This window comes from Taurulus bubalis, assembly GCF_910589615.1.
Source record: "Taurulus bubalis genome assembly, chromosome: 4".
Taxonomy (NCBI): domain Eukaryota; kingdom Metazoa; phylum Chordata; class Actinopteri; order Perciformes; family Cottidae; genus Taurulus; species Taurulus bubalis.
In genome coordinates, this window is record NC_136592.1 from 26,248,543 (window position 1) to 26,271,199 (window position 22,657).

General features: G+C 42.9%; 1 protein-coding gene across 1 annotated transcript in view; it reads left to right on the plus strand.

The window, feature by feature from the left end:
- Nucleotides 1–22,657, plus strand: part of nav2a (neuron navigator 2a) — a gene marked incomplete at its 5' end in the record, with an annotated part of 102,266 nt that overhangs the window by 75,124 nt on the left and 4,485 nt on the right. Inside the window, 19 exons of the mRNA XM_079216445.1 lie at nt 1,814–2,132; nt 2,256–2,997; nt 4,241–4,460; nt 6,062–6,336; nt 7,294–7,359; nt 8,037–8,081; nt 8,632–8,792; nt 9,225–9,407; nt 12,082–12,134; nt 14,846–14,869; nt 15,295–15,369; nt 17,714–17,797; nt 17,898–18,021; nt 18,906–19,087; nt 19,276–19,296; nt 20,056–20,064; nt 21,543–21,715; nt 21,807–21,960; nt 22,405–22,594. Coding sequence (XP_079072571.1) covers nt 1,814–2,132; nt 2,256–2,997; nt 4,241–4,460; nt 6,062–6,336; nt 7,294–7,359; nt 8,037–8,081; nt 8,632–8,792; nt 9,225–9,407; nt 12,082–12,134; nt 14,846–14,869; nt 15,295–15,369; nt 17,714–17,797; nt 17,898–18,021; nt 18,906–19,087; nt 19,276–19,296; nt 20,056–20,064; nt 21,543–21,715; nt 21,807–21,960; nt 22,405–22,594 — 3,100 coding nt within the window. The remainder of the gene's footprint in view (nt 1–1,813; nt 2,133–2,255; nt 2,998–4,240; nt 4,461–6,061; nt 6,337–7,293; nt 7,360–8,036; nt 8,082–8,631; nt 8,793–9,224; nt 9,408–12,081; nt 12,135–14,845; nt 14,870–15,294; nt 15,370–17,713; nt 17,798–17,897; nt 18,022–18,905; nt 19,088–19,275; nt 19,297–20,055; nt 20,065–21,542; nt 21,716–21,806; nt 21,961–22,404; nt 22,595–22,657) is intronic.

Here is a 22,657-nt window from a genome sequence, read left to right on the forward strand (position 1 = left end):
GATAAAAAATCCATCAAACCCTCTGCAAACATCCATGACAGTTTGAGATTTCAGGGGTCCTTATTCTACTTTGGAAGCAGCTAATCGTGATGATGACTATTCGCTTCATCACAATGTTGTGCTTTATTGAATATTTGGTATCAGCGCTGCACAACATCACAATCTTCGGTCAGTTATTAGACGCCCGCATGGACACCTGGAAGTTTCCTTCAGCAAATAATGACTCAAACATGTTGCCTTACAAGCATTATCAGGGGCATATTTTGTGCATTTGAGTGTTTATAGTGTCCAGGAAAAATGTATAATGTGATATTATGAGGCAGCATGAGTTAAAGGGTAACGTTGTTATTTTTCAACCTGGACCCGGTTTGACCATGTTTTTGTGTCTAAGTGGGGAGTATTTTCTTTTAAATTGGTCCAGAGTTGAGCAAGAAAAACTGCAGATGGCCGCTTCAAGGCCTGTAATCTAATCCCTCGGGGCAATTCCACACCGTCAATGTCGAGCCACTAAAAGTGCTTGTTTTCGCCCCTGACTGGCTCAGATTGTATTTAGTGCCTGACAACATTGTGGAAAGGATTAATATAAATAAAGTTAAAATATTTTCTTTACCGTTAACGCTAGCTCTGTTTGTTATTGTGTCCAACCACATTGTCAAAATTAGCTAAATATTCAGCCATGACATTGAAAATCTTTTAGGGAACACTAAGCTACGCTTTCTGTCCTCCAACACAACAGCGTCACTCTCCCAAAGTATAAAATACCAAAGTTTGCCTTTAAGTCCACATTTGGTTTGTGTATTGTTTTTTTATGAAAAATTCACCAATGATAAGTAGTCTAATTTCCTGTGGCGTTGAGAAATGATTGGAATAAATGTATAAACTAGATGTGTAAAGTGGTAAACCGATGCAACCGTATCCTTCTGCTCGGCCTCATTTCCCTCAACCCAGTCCGTCCCAGCATTCCTCTGCATTCAGAGAAGAATGTGAGACTACAGCTGTGAACTCGCAAAGCTAAAGCTGATGTTGACTCTGGCCTCAAATCATTAAACACTCATTAAGAGCCACTGCGCATCAGGAAAGTGATCGGTGAGACGATAATAATGATAATAATATTGTCAGCTGACTCCCATTGTTGTGGCTGATGGGGAGCCGGGCGCCATGTGACGGGCGTCCATTGTGGCTGCAGAGGTGCTGAAGAAAAAACATAGGAGTGCACAAAGGAGCCTTTCTCTCAGTACAGCAGCCTGACACAGAGCAGGTTGATTAAGTCTGTTTTGAATTCTTCGAGCAAAGCAGCATGCTGCAGTGTTGTAGTGTTGCTTTGGCAATGGCATCCCTCAAACAGCTGTTTGCTACTCTAGTGACTTTTCTTTTTTCTCCTGTAAGTCCAAAGAAATTTCCAAAGAAATTTCAAGTTCACCACTAACTCTTCAATATGTTTTTTAAACAAGAGTCATTGCAGGAGGCTTAGGATTTGAGACACAGACTCTCTGCTGGTGGACTTCTCTGCTGTAGGCTGGACTTACAGGAGATATGACTTAAACTAAACTGTATGTGAGACTTAAAAGCAGAAATCTTCTCGTTTCAAATCATTTTAACCTGCTAAAGTCTCTCTCTGCTCATGCCCTGATGTGGCCAAACAGCTTCCTTACCACTTGCCCAGGTGACGGTGGCGTGCATGCATTACACACAGCATGATTACTGCGGCCATAAAATTGAGTGCTTTTTAGAGGCACTTGGCAACGTCTCATGAAAGACGCTTCCTTCGGCGGTAATCAATCTGGCCTAAAAGGGTGTCTGTGTGTGTTCCCAGCCTGTGACAGATGCAGAGAAGCACTCGGCCTCCGCAGTGGTGCAGCCGGCCTGGTCAGGAGACGAGGTGAAGAGGCCAGACGGCGGGTCAGACAGCAGGGTCAAGATGGAGTCGGGCTCCAAGTGGAGCCGCCGGAACCCCTCCGACGTCTCTGACGAGTCAGACAAGGGCGGCTCGGGGAGGAAGACCCCCTCCGTGTCCCACACGGGCTCTTGGAGGAGAGGCATGAGCACTCAGGTGGGGGTGACGTCCCCCCGGACTAAAAGCACCAGTAGCACAGGCTCCACGAGCTCAAGTGCCCTCAAGACCCACAGTTCAGGTAACACAGACATCCACCGCTAATACAAAAAATGTTTTCCCAACTTTCTCCTTATCCTCCTATTGTAAAAAATACCAGCTCGTAAAAAGCTGGCACTGATGTCTCGTGCCATGTGTCCTGCAGGTAAGACGGATGATGTCAAGGTGTCAGAAAAGGGGCGTCGCTCTCCCCGCGCTAACGGCCTTCACCGCTCGCCTTCCGACGCGGGACGCAGCAGCGGCGACGAGGCGAAGAAACAGACGATTCCCACCAGCCGCACACCGACGACGAACGTCCTCACGCACGCTGTTTCAGACCCCCACTCTCATACGCATACGCTCACCTCACACGCTTCACACACCTCGCGCACCCCGACCAGCACCTTCGGCTTCAAGAAGCAGGGCCACGGGATGGTGACCATGGTTACTGCCAGCGGCGCCACCATCACAAGTGGCTCAGCCACCCTGGGCAAGATGCCCAAATCTGGTGCACGCTCGCTCGCAGGAGGGTTCAAGGCCGGCGGGCAGGACGGCGCCTCGATGCTGGGTCACCACGACGACGGCTTCCTCCCCTTGAGCGCCCGCTCCACGCTGCAGTACCGCAGCCTGCCGAGGCCCAGCCGCTCGGGAGCAGCCGCCCGCAACGGAAACCGCTCCTCCACCAGCAGCATCGAGGCCGCCGTGCTCTCCGTCACGACTCACGGGAAAAGCTCAATCGGCATGACCAAGGCCAACGGCTCGGGGGGGCTGCTGGCCAATCAGACGGATCGGGAGAAGGGCGTCTCTGAGATCGACAACCTCAGGAGCGGAGTCGGGATGCAGAGTGGAGGAGCAGCGACTGTTCCCCTGACAGGAAGACAACAGGTTTCTTCACCCACACTGCGCAGGTGAGCACAGGCGCACACACACACACACACACACACACACAGAATATAATTTGTATTGTCAGTGATCCTGCAGACATAATGGTGGCTAACTCGAGAGTCATTCTGAGTGGGGCCTTCTTGTATGGGCTTGAATTTACCCACACAAAGCATAGACACAAACACAAAGAGGGAGAGAGAGAGAGATAGAGAGAGAACATAATTTGAAGGGCTAGTAATCATGTAGTCACATTAAATGATAAACAGTGGTGAGTAATGATCACACGTGTGGGCTTGTTTCATCCACACACACGTACGCACACTCAGTGAGGTTAAATCAGGCCATTGTGAAAGGCAGGCTTTGAGCCGGGCTGATCAGCTGCCAAGCCTCAGCTTTGCCGGTGCAGGGGGGGGTTGGAGAAGGGAGGGCGTGGTGCTGGGTAATGGGAGTCGAGTCTTACCTCAGCGCTCTGCCCTCATTAATGTGAGGGAGTGATAACTCTTCAAAGAGGCTGTGCGCTGCCATTATCGCCCACCGCGACTCCAGTCATCATAGCCTGCCATTTAGCTCTAACCCAGGATTAGTAGAGAACCAGGAGAGAGTTCTGTGTGTGTTCCCTTTGTGTGTGTCTGTTGTGTGTGTTGTGTGTGTTGGCCCCAACTCCGTTCGGAGCTCTCACTCTACCTCTCCCGGCTGCAAAGTAAAGAATAATACTGGTGTTTTTGTCCTGTTGGCGACGAGACCTTCAGGGTGGCACACTCAGCCAGCTGGCTTCCCTGCGTCTTTGATCCAGAACAGCCATGAATATTTACATGAAATGTGTTGTTTAATTTGCTGTTAATATTCATAATCCCTGGAGGACGAATACTAATGAACTTTACAACCCCATGACCTTTCTTCTTGCAGCAGCATCAGTTTTTTAATTTACTTTAATACACAAAAAAAGATAGCTTCAAGCAACTTCAACACCGTACAACTTTATTTAAAAGCAATGTAGAATAATTAGGCATTAAAAGATGTTATTATGAACAACATTACACTACAAAAGATGTAGACACTAATGAATGGACGTTTTATAGCATCATATTCTCTATTTAGCTTGCACGTCAACAGAATGTACATCTTTCGGTCAACCATCATTCTGACAATCAACCATTGATTTTTTGAAATTCATAGGAACGAAAAGGATATGAGGAAATAACATCATGCTCTTTAAATACTTTAGACCCAGTTCTCACCATTCCTTCCCTCCCTGATTTTCCACAGATTGTTTGGTGGGAAGCCCTGTAAACAGGCTCCGGTCACCACGGCTGAAAACATGAAGAACTCCACTGTTATCTCCAACCCCCACGCCACCATGAACCACGTGGGCACGGTGCTGGAGTCCCCCGACGGAGGGCTGGGAGGCGTGGACAGCGAGACCAGCAGCCCCCTGTTTGGCGGCAGAGTGCAGGGACTCGGGATGGGGACGCTGGGCAGCGAGCAGGTGAGCAAGAACTTAGAAACAAATAATGACAGTGGATCAATCTGCCAGTCAACTTACTCTGGAGATGAAGAGAGCATAGATAACAGAATCACCCTCGAGCCCCCGGAGGATTTTCTGGCTGTGATTTTACATGGTAAACGGTGTAAGGAATGACAACAATAAATAAGATAAGATAATCCTTTATTAGTCCTGCAGTGGGGAAATTGCAGGATTACAGCAGCATTGCACACAAGAGACAAATAAAGCTTTAGCAGAAACATTGTAGAGAAGGTGAGAAAAAAAAGGTGTTTTTTCTTTGGCTTTTAGATTCATGACTTTTCCAAATTAAATACATGACCGAAGTAGCCCGATTTATCCTTTGAACTGAGTCACGGGAAGAGCTACTTATTCATTAGTTACACTGCTATTTCTAGCTGTACACCCTCTCCAACTGCCCACCACCCATTACTTACCATCAAAGGAGGGGGAAGCGTTTTTTTCTTCTTTCCTTTTTAACTTATTTTGGAGTTGCATTTGAGTCATTTTTAGCCGTGCTGGTGGCACGGCTACCAGACTGTAATGTCTCAACAGCTATTGGAGGGACTGCAATGAGTTTTCATATAATTATGTCCTCCTTATGAAGAATTGTAATAACTTAAGTGACTCCTTAAAGCAACTACTATCAGTATTCTTTTAATGAAAATGGACAAATCACCTAAGTGTGCTTGTCCTGATGAACCTATAGATAATTATCATACAGTGTGTTTAATAAAGGGACAATTCACCCCCAAATCTAAAAAAACAATTTTACCCATAGTGTTATTTATCAATCTCGATAGAACTGGTATGAGTTGCCTGGTTTTTGGAGCTATTGGTCGTAAAGATTTCTGCTTTCCTTTGAGCACAACAAGGTCTGTGGATAATCTTTCCGGACCGGATCAGGATTTCTTGAAAGAAACATTGCTCTTAAGGCTTTCAAATGTATTTTTTTTTGGGGCGCTTTGAGCTCCACATAGTCCCATTATATTGGAGAGAAGGCCGGCATCTCCACAGCCGATACATCAAAAAATAGGCCACTCGCACATTAAATACTACAGGTAAGAGAAAAATACATATTTTTTAACTTAACAGCTAATGACAGGGCTTTGGCAGGGACACAAGGATGATTTAGTTCTCACCTGACTTTAAGTACTAATGAGTACTTGTTTGGTTAACTGTAGGCTACATATTACACCGGAGTAGCAACGTCTGAGCGTGCTCAGTCATGAACTCACCGTCACCTTCTCCTGATTCATAGGACTGCATCAAAAGTCTGTCTCAAACATAAGGTGACTCACAGGGCATTGTTTTTGAGCAGCAGCCGTGTCTTCACAAACAGAAAGCTGAGGTTCAAAAGTTTAAATAGTCACTGACCTTAAAGCAAAAGCCAAATAAAAGTGAAAATGCTTTAGAGAAATTGAGAAAAGCAACGCATTTAAGTGAATCTGTTCGGATTTTTGCCTGATCGGAAGAATTACTTCAAATATTATTTGATTTCTATTGTTTTTGTTGTATTGTTTCGGTGCTAGAATACACCGACTTCCACTGATGTTTAAAACATCCTCTCCGCCCCTCCCCTACAGGCCTCCAGTCCCGGCTCGGTCTACTCCTCCACCGGCCCCTCCAACAGCCTGACGTGGGGCACCACCTTCAGCAGCTCCTCCGCCCAGAGCAGGGAGAGCACGCTGGGTGGGCACGGCGGCACGGGCAGCATGGGGTACCCCTCCGTCAGCAGCATGCACACCAGCAGCGAGTCCATCGACATGAGCCTGGGCAGCGGCGGCCACGGCGTCCTCAGGGAGGACACCCTGTCGGCTCTGGGACGCACCGGCAGCGCCAAGACCGGCATGCCTGAGAGGTGAGGACACACGAAAGTGGGGATGTCCCATTTCTTTTTCCAAAATGAAACTATCTATCTATATTAAAGTCTGTCACATGTTTTCCAGTGTAGCATCTGGCCTTCATCAGTGTGCCATGTGAGGTTGTTTCCCAATTACTGATGAGTTTAACTTCTCAAATATAAAATATCTCTTTTCTTAAAAGTCACAGGGTTTCTTTAATACTTCTCAGTCATTGATGAATATTATTAGCTACTTTGCAGTTTAACGTTTTACATGCAAAACAAATTATCAGTTTTTTAAGTATAATTTTTGGTTGCAGATTGAAATAATCCATCTGTTTACAAAATTGTTAAAATTGGCTTCACCTCAACCAGCTAAAACATACACATTCTGCTGTAATAATAATACAGTAGAATGACATGATATGATGAGAAAAGAGGTAATTCTGCTTACAAACTTTTAATACTTGCTGATCAAACAAATGAACTTTTTTGTACTATATTTTGAATGCTTTTTTTTAATATTGATACTGCCATTTAAATACTTCTTCACAACGTTGACCATTTTGAAATCCTGCCCAGTTCTGACATTAATTCCTTTTAACGTATCCAGAATGTAGACGGCGCAGAAAGCATCCGTCGCGGCGAGGTGCCGCTTCACGTTTGTCGTCCTGTCCGCGCTTGAGTACAGAAACAAAATCCCGTGGCGTCCTCAGTCGATTATACAGTCATCGCGGTCTTTGTAGCGGATTCCATCCTGACAGGTTGACCGTGTAATGTGACAGGAATGTCTCGGAGGGAAACCTAATAGCATTAGTGGAGGCTTTGAGGCTATGACATCACCCTTCCCCACTGAGTTTCCTCGTTAACTTCATCGAATCTCGCAGTTGATCTCTGTTCCGAAGGATTTTCTTTACTCTCTAAAACTTTCTTTCTCTGTGTCTGTTGTGCGTTCTCCCTCCTGTCTTCCATCAGTCCCCTCTCCTCCCCGTCTGCTAGCCCTTTATTCAGCCGAAACACGCTGCCTCGGAAGCAGGACAGGTAAACGTGCCTGTGTTGCGGTGTTAGGCTTCTGGTGAAACAGCAGGGGAGGTTCCTCCTAAGCCACCACCTGCGGCCACACAGAGACAAGCACAGAGAACCACAGACAGAAGCTTTGTCGTGTAGTTGTGTTTTGTGTGTGTGTGTTTTGTTGTTGTTTACGTGGAGATTAGAGCTCTGTGTGGTAGCTTGTGGTTATTTTTGAGGACCTCTATTTCCTGTATGAATGGAAAATTAGTGTAAATGTGAGGTTGTCTGTGTGGATGTTGGCACCTTCACTGGTTTTGTTTCGTGGTCCGTGTTCACTTACTGCCGCCTTGTGGTAGAGTTTGTTGGTGCACATTTACCCGACAGCATGGGCACGGGATGTTTTTACTGATTTAACACTGCAAAAGTCTCTATCTTAAGGTTTCGCCATTCCTGAACCCTGACAAATTGAAATACTTTTTTCTTTCAAGAACATTCTTGTAGCAAGTTGAGAGTTGTTTAAGGCCTGAAGTAAAAAATCAAAAAGGACTTGGCAAGATGGAGAAGTTTTTTGCAGTGCATAGGTTTGGATATACTCGTGTAGTTAAGAGCAATATCTTTGCAGGTTAACAATAGTATGAGGTAGTCTTTAAAAGATGCAGACATATGTTTCCTTTGCTTTCCTCCTCTAAAGTGTTTCTCTCCCACAGCGGGCCACACTGTGGTAGAAACACTCTGCCTAAGAAAGGACTCAGGTACTGACCTCACCTCCTGCTGGGAGGTGTTGCGCTTTTACTCACTGGTTCACCAAATTGTCTTCTATCTTGTCTTTTATTTCTGCGTCTACATTCACTCTTTGAGGCTGGTGCTCACACTCCAAAAAAAATGCTTTTGACGTTTTTTTTTATTTGGCACATGTGTTGTTGTGTTGTGCTTCCGTGACGAGGCATGTCACTTTGTCGTGGTCTAGAGCTATAGCTGTGTTGTGCTGTAGCGGGCCTGATTTTGGCGGTCAAATATTCTTTGGCTTCTTTTTTCTGCTTTTTTTCCCTCTAGTTTCTGTTGCTCACAGCTGAGAATCAGTCTTGTGTTTATGGTGTTGTAATTCCTTGTTTCGGCGTCTGATCCATCCTGTTTGATCCTGGTTACTAATCTGGCTGCTTAAGAGAAATAAAATCTCCCTCTGATTGTAAAAAAAAAAAAAAAGTCAGAACAATCTGAATCCAGATCATCTTATCCTGTAATAAAATCCACACTTTGTTGTGTTATCGTTTCCACTTTAATCTTCTCTCTGACTTCCTGTAGGTATGGCCCGTCCCCACAGCTGCGAGGCCACGAGGAGGCCCGTGATTGGCTGCGCTCCCACTCCACCAGCGGGCTGCAGGAATCAGTCAGTAACTCTCCGTTCTCCCCCAGCTCCAGCCTCACCTCCCCCTCCGGTACCCGCTTCAACTTCGGACAGCTCGGTACGCCAAAACCCAGCACTCCTTGTGTTTTCACTTTAATCCCACGGTACATTTGTTCTCTGTTAGTTGAGAAAATGTCACAACTCAATCTGTTGACAATGAGGAGGTGGCAGTTTTTCAACTTAACTTGATTTAACTTCTGTTTGATATCATAACACTAAATATTACCAGCGGATGGTCAGAAAGTTGCCAAAAATTCTCTGGATTCAGCCTCTCAAATGTGAGCAGTTGCTGCTTTTCTCTGTTTCATAGCATTGTAAACTCGGTTTTGGACAAAACCAGCAATTAGGAGCTGTTTCCTTGAGCTCAAGGAAATTCGAACCGCCAGTTTTTCACAGTTTTCTGACATTTTATAGACTAAACAAAAGATACAAACAAACAAAACATCTTATATTCTATGTATATAGATATATATATATATCTTTCCCACAGCATCCAGCCCCACATCGGCAGCTCAGATCAACCTCACCGGTCTGCGCAACAACAGCCTGACCAATCAGGAAGTCTCCTTTGACCCTTGCACTGACAACCGACTGAGAAACTCCTGCATGTCGCTTGACGAGAAGACTCGCACCATGAGCAGGTCGGGCTCCTTCAGAGACGGCTTCGAGGAAGGTAAGAGGACATATGAGGAAGATGGATGGATGAGACAAGTGTGCTGAATATCCACCATTTTGGCGTCATCTGTAATTAAAATCCTGCGCACCGCCGTCTCTCTGGGACTCTAAGCATCTCCTTCCTTAATACACACCCCCGTGCCAAAATAATTATTATTCCATTTGTTTAGAGAACATTAGGACGGATTACAACCGCTCCTCTAAGGAAAGCCCTCCATCCCCTCCATAATCAGCTTTGGTGCGGCTTTGTTTTTTTCATAAGATTGTTTATTGGGAAAAGTACCCAGCCGTGCTTTTCCCACCAGCAAGCAGACTCCCCGCTCAGCCGGCTCAGGGCTATAGAAACACAGCGCTTTGATTCAGAGGAACAAACCAGCACTGGGAAGTGTAGTATTGTGTTGAGAATGGTTTCCTTAATGAAAATAATCCAGCCTTAAACACTTGTATAATGTGACACAGCCACAGTTGGTCGTAAACGGCCATTTCAGTTAACTGCAGTATAAACCACTAGCTAATGCAGCCACAAGACATTATTTGCAATTAAAGTGCCCAAGGCTCCTTGAGTTTACACTCCTTCTTTCAAGGTTGTCAAAAGATGTTCTGGGAAACGTGATTGATAACTGAAGTAAAAGGAAAAGGAAAGAGCAACATGAGAGACGGAGAGCAAATCCAGTGACGCTGAAACTGGTTTTGTAAATGCGCCTCGAGGGAATCAGCTGGGTGCATGTTCTTTTAAAAAACCTGATAAATCCAGACTCAAACTTTTCTTCACAAGATTCTGAAAAAAAGACGTCTATACTACATTACCATGATGTTTTTATCAATTAAATGAATGAGTGCAGAGAGAGAAAGTAAAGAAGTTACTCATAAACAAGAAAAAGCTTCATCATTGTAGGAACAAAAAGAAAAGAACCACATCATCTTGTTGCTTTCCTTCAAATTAAAGAAAGTAGAACCGCACTGTAATTGGTGAATGTACTTTCAAAGTTATTGGTTCCTCATGGTGTGAGGTACAGAGACACTATAAACTACATTATTTTACAAGCATGCAAGATAGAAAAACAAAACAGGATAAAGGGTAATTTGAAAGTACTCGTCTTAACACTTTGGTTGATGCAGTTTGTTGTTTTTGAACATGGTTATTTGTGTTTTTATGTGTTTTTTTGTATAAATATTTTTGCGCTGATGCCCCCCCCCCCTCCTCCAGTAGCATGTCTGACTCTTTTTTCCCAGCTCCATGAGTCTGTCATTCCCTTTCAGAAGAGATAATTACTGAGATCACAGTGAGAGGCGTGAGAGAGACGGGATGACACACAAGAAACCTCCCAACATTACTTTCCCTCTTTTTGTGTGTGTGTGTGTGTGTGTGTGTGTGTTGGATCACAATGTCTGCCAAGGACATGCGGTGTATGTGTACATGTGTACATGTGCACATGTGCATGTTGCTGAGGTGTAGAGTTACCCGACCGTTGTTGGATTGACAGGACAAAAGTCACATCATCCACCCAACACTTTGTCAGACCTGTCCTGTTTGTCACCTCATCCCCTCCACCCTGACCTTTATTTATTTATTTATTTATATATATATATATATATATATATATATATATATATATATATATATATATATATAACCATATCCTTATCTGTAGAAACCATAGAAGACAGTTTATATATTGATCTTTTAGAGATAGATGCTCAAAAAGTATAAAAAACAGATTAATGGTTTTAGTAATTACCACCACCTTTCTGTTTCTATTCCCTTATTATGAGACAGTCATATAATAATAATACAATACATCACAATATCTACGTGATATGCGTTTATATGACTTCTTTTTTTGCTAATTGCAGTCAGTTTAGCAGAATGTTTTTGACCACTGAGGTTATAGAAAGTGTATATATTCTCAACGTTATTTCTTTTTTATTTCTATTGTTTTTTAATAATATTCTATTAGTAGTAGTTGTGGTAGTATTTATTTTCTTGATTTTCTTGATATTTTTTTATGTAGTTATTTACATTTATTTAGCATTATTATTATTATTATTATTATTATTATTACCTTTTATTCACATGCATTTATTTTTGTATTTCTTTGGACATAACTACACATTCTCCCGGTCACAGAGAGAACAACGACCAATACGTAAAGTTAAAATATCTTAAACGCTCTGATTGATGACATTTAAAACAGACAGCAGTGAATCTATTAATATTCTCCTTTTCTTGTGGCTCCCAGCGCACAGATTGCTGTCTAGACCGAATTTAGATAAAAGCGAGTGCCCAGTAAACTGTTCCCTCTGTGAGGTGAATGAATAAATGGATGAATGAATCTGCTGGGTTCAGCCCCACCTCTCTGTGCGGTTGATGACGTCATGCTGCTGATCCGGTCTGATCTGCTCCCAGGCAGGAAACAGTGCTGGCGTTGTGTCCCGGGCCTCTGATGTGCGATTAGCGGCTGAGTCATTAGCAGAGTAATGCTCAGGCTGTCATTAGTTGCGCCACAGTCCGACTGTGACGTGTAGGAGTTTTACCTTTATGTCATTATGCTCGGGGGGGAGTGGAGTCGGGGCGGTTTGTGTGGGGGGGGTCTGTTGATAATTATGGTGCTGTTGTCAGTACTTATGTACTTTCTAATCCCCACTTTTGCTTGTGGTTTCTGTGTCTTCAGTTCATGGATCATCCCTGTCTCTGGTCTCCAGCACTTCTTCCATTTACTCCACGGTGAGTACAGAAAACATTGAGAGTTTATGTAAAGATGGAGTTTATGTGAATTATCTATGACTCCTGGTGCATATTATACATGCAATACTGATACAATATAGATATAAGCTTCTTTCTTATTTTTTTTAACTTTTTGGGGACATTTTGTTTGGCCATTACATCGTTTGTCCACTAGAGAGCACTGACACGTTTATTTTTCAACAGTAAGATATAATAACGTAATAAACCATGCTTTAGAAATAATATTGATATTTAGACTCTCAAATATTGATATTGATATTAAATTCAGTTTATTTTGTATAGCCCAGAATCACAAATTCGCCTCGGAGGGCTTTACAATACACATACGACATCCCTGTCCTGGGACCTCACATCGGATCCGGAAAAACTCCCCAAAAAACTGAAAAAAAACTTTCACAGGGAAAAAATTGTTAAGAAACCTTAAAAATACAGATGGATGTTCTTTAACGATATCACCCCTTTTAACCAATCTGGAATAATAGAGAAGTCTTGTGTGGAAGTTTATCAGTTCAGATGGATACACAATTCATGTGGAAACAAGACCAGCCAGTTTCTGCATACGGGATTATGAATTATTGAGAAATTTGGCAAATACTCAGTTTGTCATTTACCCTCTAATCCATCCAGATATCTGACTCAGGCACCCTGTGAGAAAAAGGTCTGGCTGTAGTCAAAGGTGGGACAGCCAGCCAATCAGAGCCTAGTTTTCACAGCATAGCTCCGCCTCCCTCTGTGGGCTGGTTTACTCACCTGGGCAGGTGTAGCAGAAAAAAATCTCAGACATTGGATCTCTGCTCGGCACTGGCTGGTCCTTTGAGCCGGAGAGTCACAGGTTTTAAATCAGAGGGAGGGGGGGAGAGAGAGTGGAGGCAAAAATGATGGCGACTTTATCCCTGACGGGCACCGTCACATCCTGGCAACTAACGGTAGGGATGAGGAGTACGAGGACTGTAGGGTGGAGGAGTTCTTCTATTGTTGGACTGTTTGTCTGTTGGTCTTATATACAGCTGTAAGTCAAACATATAATTACACAGATTGCACAGAAATCGCATATATATTTTTAAGCCACCGTAAAGCTGACATGTCTGACTGACAACTACAACAAAAAAAATCGTTGTAGTTTTTTTCTGACTTTTATTTTCATCAGATTCCTTTTTTTCTTCTGTTATTTTTTATTAAACACTTTTGTTTCACTGCCATGATGTTTGATAGCTAATGCGACTGCTTGTGAAGTCCTGGTCCAGGGTTCTGTATCAGAATGAGATATCTTTGTTTTGCCTGCGTTTCCTAGACAGGCTGCTCTGTTTGTGTATCTATGGATCAACTGGTCGTGTGTGTGTGTGTGTTTGTGTGTGTGTGCGCGTGTGCGTGCGCGTGTGCGTGAGTGACTGCTCTGTTTGGGTGTGTAGGCCATGTGTAGACAGATGCCACTTAGTAAGCCATCCACTCGTGCCACAGAACACATGTGCTCTACACACTGCAATACCTGCACAGACGCATGAGGCTGTTGAAACCTGTTTTAGTGGTTGGGAGGCGTAACCACATGGAACTAAATCATTAGTTATTTGTTGTTCTGCTTTGTTGCTTCTGTCACAACACAAGTGCCGTGTGCAGAACTCCAACAAGCCTTAAAACTTTTGCCGAGACTTCATAATCCTCTAAATGTGTTATTCTAATATTAGAAAATGACTATGTTTTTTATCTGCATTAGAATGCGTATCGTGTTAAATATCGGATAAATTAATCCGATGTGTTCATTACGAAACAAATGCAGAAGTTAATTGAAAATTCCATAAAAGAGAATCGTGCTTTCAGATATTCTGCCAATAACACAAACAAGCAGACCAAGAATATCTTGTAATATTAGATTAATCTATAGTTTAGAGCATTTCTATTGAGTCATCACAGCTCTCAACATGGTGACGGCTAACAGTGTAAACAATGCCAACAGTGCTGACCGAGACATAACTTTACATCTAAATATCATATAGAGAACCACATCACATCCCGTATTACATTCTTGAAAATAATAATCATCAAATTTATAAATGTTTACGTAATAATAGACTGTTTTACACCAGCGCCACTGGATGGTGCCAAAATAAAAATAGAGATTGTGCACATTAAAGGCGCTAAACTGACATAGAATTTTAGTTTTGAGTCTGTAAATTACAGTTGTCCAGTCCACGTAAAGAAGCTGTGAAAGCGTTTCCAGTCGGGTTTAGAGAAAAACATATCCTGCTGCAGTTTCGGTTCCCGGTGCAGCTTGTTTACATGTAAATGTGGGTGTTGCATGTTTCACTGTTTTGGTGAGCAGCAGCAGGGTGTGTTGTGTTCATGCGAGCGTCTTGTTTTCCCCGCTCTCGCTCTGTATGTCTTTGGCTACCAGTCTTTTCATACTATTGTGCCTATGGAGACAATGGGATTCTCCCTCTCACACACACACACACACAGATGAGTGAAATGCCTTCAGGACGATATCTCCCCTTTCCAGACATATTACACCAGACAATCTCCTTCACAGTTTATACATCTCGTCTCCACAGAGCTAATAAATCACGGGACATGTGCTACGGTCGTCTGACCTCCGGCAGCTTCGGCTTCAGCCCCTCTTTGTCATTGAAGCCTGTCATAATTCAGTCAGTGCGTCCTCTAATGATTTTCTCTTCTTGTGATGTTTGTTTTTACAGAATGAGGAGAAGTCCCAGTCGGAGGTGAGTGTCGGCCCGCCCACAGCACTTCTTTCATGTAGCTTTCTCTGCTCTTTAATTTTCTATGCGCAGTGGCTGGACTTGTTGGAACACGGGGGGGATTTTCACAGTTGTATCTAGTTACATGTGTAACTGTATTGTGACTGACCCTGTAACGGGCTCTTGTTCCCCTCCGAACACCTGTGTACACCTGTATGTGCTCTTTTATGCATCCACCGTGTTTCATCTCTTCACCTCAACATATCAGAGCTCCCATCTGGGAGCCTCCCTCTTTTGTTACATGTTTTTTTGTTTCCTTCACGTGTCTGGGTGTGCGTGTGTGTGTGTAATTGTATGTGCGTGTTTGGCATCGCATGCTCTTATGATGCAGGCGTGTATGCTTTTTTGTCTCGGTGCTTTCTGATGTCGCGCTCTTTTCATGTCCTCAGATCCGCAAGCTGCGGCGGGAGCTGGACTGCTCCCAGGAAAAGGTTTCCGCCTTGACGACGCAGCTGAGTGCCAATGTGAGCGAGCAAGCACGCAAACACGTGCACACGCAACCTCCAAAACAAACTTATTTGTGTCATGTGTATTGTCTCCTGACAGTGTTTATTGTTCCACACGTCTAATCTCGGACATGCTCATTAAAAAAACACATTTTGTGGCTATTTTGGTCCTAAAATCGGATTTAAAATGATTTCATATTAATGTATTATTGAGGTATTTATTACATAACACATAAATAACATTAGTTAGTTTAACATAAAATACACATAATATCCATAGTCCAAAACTAACTAAGTTATGAGGCACATTAAAGCCGTTTTCCCATCAACTTGTAATAGAAATCAAAAAGACAAATAGAATAGAGTAAATCTTAGTAGATCAATGAAAATATGTAGCTGGTCTATGATGACATATTTTCGCTAAGGAATTACCATGAGCACCATCTTAGTTTATTGTGTTTGCATGCCAACATTTGCTGGTTATTCCCTAACACAGAGTGCAACTGAGGCCGTCAAAGATTGTCATTAGTTTTGCAGATATTTGATTATAAACCAAAGTCGACAGCCATTCCTTGAGCTAGTGTAGTAAAATACAGAAAGGGTAGAAGAAAATCACGAAAATAATGTTGTATTTTTTATAAAAAGGTTGATCTGTTAGAAGTGCAACGATAATGCAATAATTAATACAATAGCGTATTTATTTGAATCATTTCAGAAGAAAAGTCATGACTTGAAGCAGATAAAATGTTATGTAGTTTTATCAAAAGACAAACTCAACATTTACTGAAATTTGGCACCAAAACAGTTCCGAATCACACGGAAGAAGATGTTATGATGATCTCTGATGATCTCTGGGAGTAAAGCTCCCGCCGAGCACTTTACTCCCAGAAGGTGTAATTTCACATCTGGCAGAGCCATCTGAAGATCTCTTAAAGCGTCTCCAGACACGATTCTTTCTGCCACCCGGCCTCCTGCATTGCACAAGTCTCGCCACGCTCCGCTTGTAATCTGCTTCCCCGAGTCCATGCACGCTGGTGGTTTGACTGTGGATTAGAGATATGGAAGGAAGGCAGCGGTGTTTGATTGCAGCAGGGAGTCGAGTCTGAGGGACAGTAGCAGATGTGGACTGAAGATTTAAAGACGCCTGGATACAAGGTGCTGTGTGGGGGCGTTGAAAGGAAAACACAGGCAGAAGTAGTGGAGGAGGGATGTTGGGTGGAGAGGAAGGGGCTTTTGTCTGTTCAAATATTTGAGTACACGCCGCAGACAGATGATGAAGTATCTGAACACGCCTCAGAGCCCCCCCGAGGGTGAGAATCTAAGAACGTCCTCTGGAGCAACACATCAGTCAACACCTTACTCGACTCTCACACACACTTCCTGCAGGCGTCTGCAGATCATTCATACTTGTAAAATCCAAAGCCTCATACGATCTAGTGGAGGATGAACCTGCTCACCTTCGTTCAACTTGTGTGTCTAAAACAGCAAAATGCAGACTTTCCCTTTTTTGGTTGTAATGGGTTCATTTTAAAATGTAATCCTTCATTTTCTTTCGACGTGTGATTGAAATCTGCTTGTTTTGCTGGTTTGTCTCAATCCCACCTGTCCAGTCTGAAGCCTCCCATGTTGTTGTCACTTTGATAGGAAGTCAAGTAAATGTATTCTCACGCTGTCTTTACACATCCTTAACTTAAGTCTCCCAAAGTGTAGTGAAAAGAGGTTTACCCGAAGATGACTTTATGTCTATTTTAGTCCAAGGACAGTTTTTGGTTTGGCTTCAGCGTTGTGTTTCTGGGAATCCGACCTACAAGGGATACTCATTCATCACAGTGTTATTATTTTTTGCACGGTTATTTGGGTTTGGTTAGTTTTTCATTCTGGTTTGTTACTTGACTGATATCATGTTTGGGTTTTAGCCCCAAGGTTGAAGCAGTTACGTCGAGAGCTCTCACATTCTCACTGTTTTCTCAGCTCGATGTGCTCAGTCCCTCATGTTCATCTCCACATCCATCTTAGCTCTCTGCAGCACCCAGAGCTGTACTGTCAGGAATTAACCTCCAGCTGACTCCTTTTTTTTTTTTTTCATCAAAAGGTTTTGACTTGTTAGCCAGAAGTTTGAGAGAAAGTTACAGATTTTACAGTTTATTAGATTCCGGGATTGGCGAATTTGCACTTTGCCATAATTATTTTTGCTGTTTTATATTGTAATTGGAAATGCTGACTGATGGAAGTTGAAATGCAAGTATTTTATTCGCATGTCACACATGAATGAAGATGAATGACAAACCTGAGCGTGGAGGAGGTTTGAGCTCTACAGACCTCCTGGTTTACGATTTGCACAACCTGTGTGTTTCTCCTGCAGGCTCACCTGGTGGCAGCGTTTGAACAGAGTCTGGGCAACATGACCATCCGCCTGAAGAGTCTCACCTTGACGGCGGAGCAGAAGGTAAAAAAAACTGAAACAGCTCCTCTTGTTTTATAACCGACTGTGCTGTTCACTGCAGTTGATTTATTGGTTTGATACGCTCGTCATTTCCTCTGTTTAGGACTCTGAGCTGAACGAGTTGAGGAAGACCATCGAGCTGCTGAAGAAGCAGAACACTGTCGCTCAGGCGGCCATCAACGGAGTAATCAATACACCTGAACTCACGACTAAAGGGGACAGGACAGGTACGGGCCAACACTACACAAAGCAAGGATTTTAGACGTTTATAATAATGCACCAAATATAGTTCATCAGAAATTGTATAATGTCCCTTTATTACCTGTATTACAGTGAGGGATAGGTCCGTGAGAAAGGCCATTATTGGACATACCATAATATGTCCGAACCATAAAGCAGCATTTTGAACTGTCAAGGATTTTAATTCATTAATACATTTCTGTAGTTGTGAGCTTAGTGGGGGGAAAAGCTTTAAAACAGTAGCTTGGCACTAAGACAATAACGATTGAAGTTCTTGAGAATGTAAAAGGAGGATCAAGCTCTCCACCTGGTAAATACCAGGCGGCGAATTCAAAACCTTCACGTCACAAACGTGCAGTCAAAGGAAAAACCTCAACCACGTCAGAAGTGCACTACACTGACTGGCTGATTCAAGATATTTGTATTGTCATATGCACAGATAACAGACAGTTACTCAGTACAATGAAAAGCTTATTTTGCTAGGTCCTCCTTACACACAGAATTACAATAAAAAGGTAAAAAAGTTAAGAATACAAAAAAACGTTGCTATAAATGTTAATAGCATAGGAAAATATATAAAATAAGGCACAAAAATATGACAACAGTATTGCACAATCAGTTTTACTGAGTGTATAAAGTGCACTATGCATTGTCACAAATATTTAAAATATAGTTGTGACAGCAGCAGCCGGGATATATATATATATATATATATATATATATATATATATATATATATATATATATATATATATATATATATATATATATATCTATATATATATATATATATATATATAATAGGGGATATTTAATGAGACATATTCCAGCCTAATGTTTGACAAACGCATACATGTCCGTCTCCCCTCAGCCGCCAGTAACGGCAGTCCGCAGCAGCAGCAGCAGCAGCAGAACCAGCAGCCGGACCTGCGCATCAGGAGGCAGCACTCCTCCGACAGCGTCAGCAGCGTCGCCAGCGCGACCAGCCACTCCAGTGTGGGCTCCAACATGGACACCGACGCAAAGAACAAGAAGAAGAACAAGAAGAACTGGGTAAGATGCTGTGAATACAAAAATATATATATTTATAATATATATAATGAATCTGAAAGACTTAATTATGTGATGAGTTACTAACAAGCAGCCAGTCAGGACTCATGGTGCTTTGTTCTTTTTGTCTCTTTGTGCATTTTCATGTGTGTCGTGTGTCGGTGTCACATGTTTGGGTTTCTCCCGTTTAGGCTTCTTTCACTGGGGAAAAGGTGAATACACTTAAGATTTTCATAGTTGAACTAAAGGAATTAAATAGTTGGTGATTTGCAGGTAAAAGAAACATTTAGGTTAAAACTGTGCTGAATTTAGTTGCAGTAGTCGTCTCTTAAACTGCAAAAAAACACTGGTGATTTTACAACAAAACATTTCACATACTTACAAACTTTTCCTTTCTGTCGTTGAAAGACTTTTTTGTGCACCGGAGGACAAATCGGGGACGATGACGTACGCAACTTTCTGTCCCTCTTTCTTTCGTCCCGTAGACTGAAGCCTTGTTGTGTTAGCCGCCCGTCGTTGTCAGAATCTGATCCCGATGTTGAGTCTCAGGAAGAGCAGTGTGGTGCTCCGTGGTAGCCGTTAAAAGATGTGCGCTCGTGTTGCGTTTCCTGCTTTAGGTCACAGTGATAATAAACAACCCGTGTGGATGTGCCTTCAGCTGCCAGAGTGTGTGTAGATGAGACCCCACAGGAGGCTCCTCCATGCAGGTGCTGTAGGTTGTATGTGATGTGGAGCGTATAGGGGCAGTGTGTGTTGGCGAGTCTATAATGGATGGTGAAAGACCCACGCTTCATGGTGGTTGTGATGTAGCATTAGCTTGCAAGCTTCCTGGAGGTCAATTCAAATCAGCTTTCTTCCTGTGCGGGCCTGTAGTTTAGTGTCCCTCCATAAACTCATTAACACATCCCAGACCCATATGAACATGTGCTGTTTTGTCTCTCTGTCTTCCTTTGCTTCGCTTCATGTGGCAGGTCTATGAGGTAAGGATGGTACGCTGTGTGCAATGAAAGAAACAAAGCGACCCGACTCGTGCACTTTTTCTAGGTTACTAACCTCTGTCCTTTTCCTCCTGTCCTCTGCTGCCACCGTAGTGTCTGTCCTCTCCTCCCCCACACTACTGCTTCTCCCTGAAAACTGCTTATATGACACCTGAGCCAGCTCTTCAAAGGAAAAATCCACCAGAAAATACTTTTAACACTGTCATAAAAAGGGTATTAGATGTAGCTTGTGGCACTGGATCCATTTTTCCTTTAAATTACATAAATATTTAGATGTTTGAAGACAAAAAGCTACAAAGAACAAAAGATTGTGGAAGAGGCAAGGAGACCATTTTATCCCCCACATTATAAGAAAAGCAAGGAATCCTTGAGAGGCAAGTGAGAAGAAAAAAAATTCTGCTGATCTAAACAGTTTATGACTTGAGAACAGGTGAAAACATGTTTTTAACAGGATGTTTTTTCTTAGTTACATCTGTAAAAACTATCTGTAAAACCAGATGAATGTAAATTAAAGTGTTTGTTGTTGTAATACTCATTCTAGCCACAAGAGGCTGAGACGTTCTAAATCTAATTTAAACGCATTCATGTTTTCTTCTATGTGAAACTTAACTTACATTACCAGCAGCACACAATAAATGTACAGCACCTTATTTAGAAATCAGACTTTTTTTCTAACTTTCCTCTCAGGTCTTCCGTAGAAACAGAGTGAGAATGCATTGTAGCGACAGCTTGCCGATGTGTTAACCTGTCTTCAGTTCAGAGGCCATTTCTCAAAGTATTGTTGAAAAGCTTTCAGGAATCTCTTACTGAAGTAGAAGCAGTGATACGAGTCTCAAGTATAGACGGTGGATTTCTCCCTTTAAACTCAAACGATGAGGAAACAAACAGATATTGACACGCTTAAGAAGCGTACATGTAGATTGCATATGGCTCATTATTTTTGTTTTTTCTACAGTTTTTTTTTTTCAAAGGAGCAAAGACAAATACAGCTTAGAAAACATTGCCATGTTTATAAAGTCAAGAGAAAATTAACACTATCGCTAATTATGCAGGAAAAACAAGAAGTGGTTCAACTACAGAGTAATCAGCAGCGCAAAGTCTGTGAAGAAAACAAACGCTCATCTTCAGGTGTCTGTATTTAATTCTTGAAGTTTCTCTTAATTCACAGAATTAATTCATATACTTTTTTTTTAAACAATACAATTCCAGAATTAGTATTTAAAAACAAAAACAATGAGCCATAAGTATTCACTTCTCACACATTTGGAGCTGTAGCTCAAGTGATAAGACAGTTACACTTAATTCCTTTACTTTACTTTACTCACTTTGACTCACTTGCACTTTTTCACAGCTGTTTTCCTCCACTTTCCCCGGCACACTCCTCCTCTCCCTCTCAGCCGTGTGTTTGAGTTGCGCCGCGTCGCCTGTTCACCGTCTCTCCTTCTGTTTTCCACCTGCAGCTGAGAAGCTCCTTCAAACAAGCGTTCAGCAAGAAGAAATCTCCCAAGTCGGCCTCCTCCCACTCCGACATCGAGGAGATGACGGACTCGTCGCTGCCGTCCTCCCCCAAGCTGCCCCACAACGGCTCCACGGGCAACAGCCACATGCTCAGGAACACGCACTCCAACTCGCTGTACGTAGGCCTCAGGCCACGCTGACACGAGTCTGCTTGAAACACACTTTCTCGTGTCACTAAACGGTGTTGTTTGCTTGTGTGTGTACAGACTGTCCGAGTGTTTGGACAGCGAGGCGGAGACGGTGATGCAGCTGCGCAGTGAGCTCAGGGAGAAGGAGATGAAACTGACCGATATCCGCCTGGAGGCGCTCAGCTCCGCTCATCAGCTGGACCAGCTCAGGGAGGCCATGAACCGCATGCAGGTCCGCATGCAAGCACACGCACGCACTCACGTTTTATGACACCTTATCCACATGTAGTACACAATTAATACGATAGGATGAACAGTGAATATTAAATATAAAACTACGTTAGTTGAATTCAGTTCATTTTTAGTGTTTTTCCCTTTCCAAAACTTGTTTTCTTATTCCCAATAAAGGAAGCTCTTAGCTCAGTTTCAATTTGGCAAAATGCTTTTTGTAACTGAGTTTTAGGAGTATGGTTAATATTAGTTGTACAGCTTTTTTAATTTTATTGCATTTAGTTTATTTATTCGGCAACTATTACAACTCTACCCTGAAGAAATTTGAAACGAGACATTTTTAGCACTTTAGCATTTATTTAGATACTATACTTTAAGATCAGAGTTAATAAACTGTTTGCTGTTTTTTTGTAAACTAGCTTCATCCATGTGTGTGTGTCTGCAGGTGGAGATCGAGAAGCTGAAGGTGGAGAATGACCGTCTGAAGGTGGAGAACCAGGGCAGCAGGATGGGCTCCCAGGCCTCCGTCTCGTCCTCTCCTCCTCGTCACCACACGCGTAGCCAGGCTCAGGGAACCGGGCCGGGCCTGTCCCAGCACAGCCTCAACCTCACCACCAGCGAGTCCACCAGCCTGGGTACGACAGAGCTCATGTCCCGGGACCTACACAGTTCCCGGTTGATTTATGAGATACTGAATA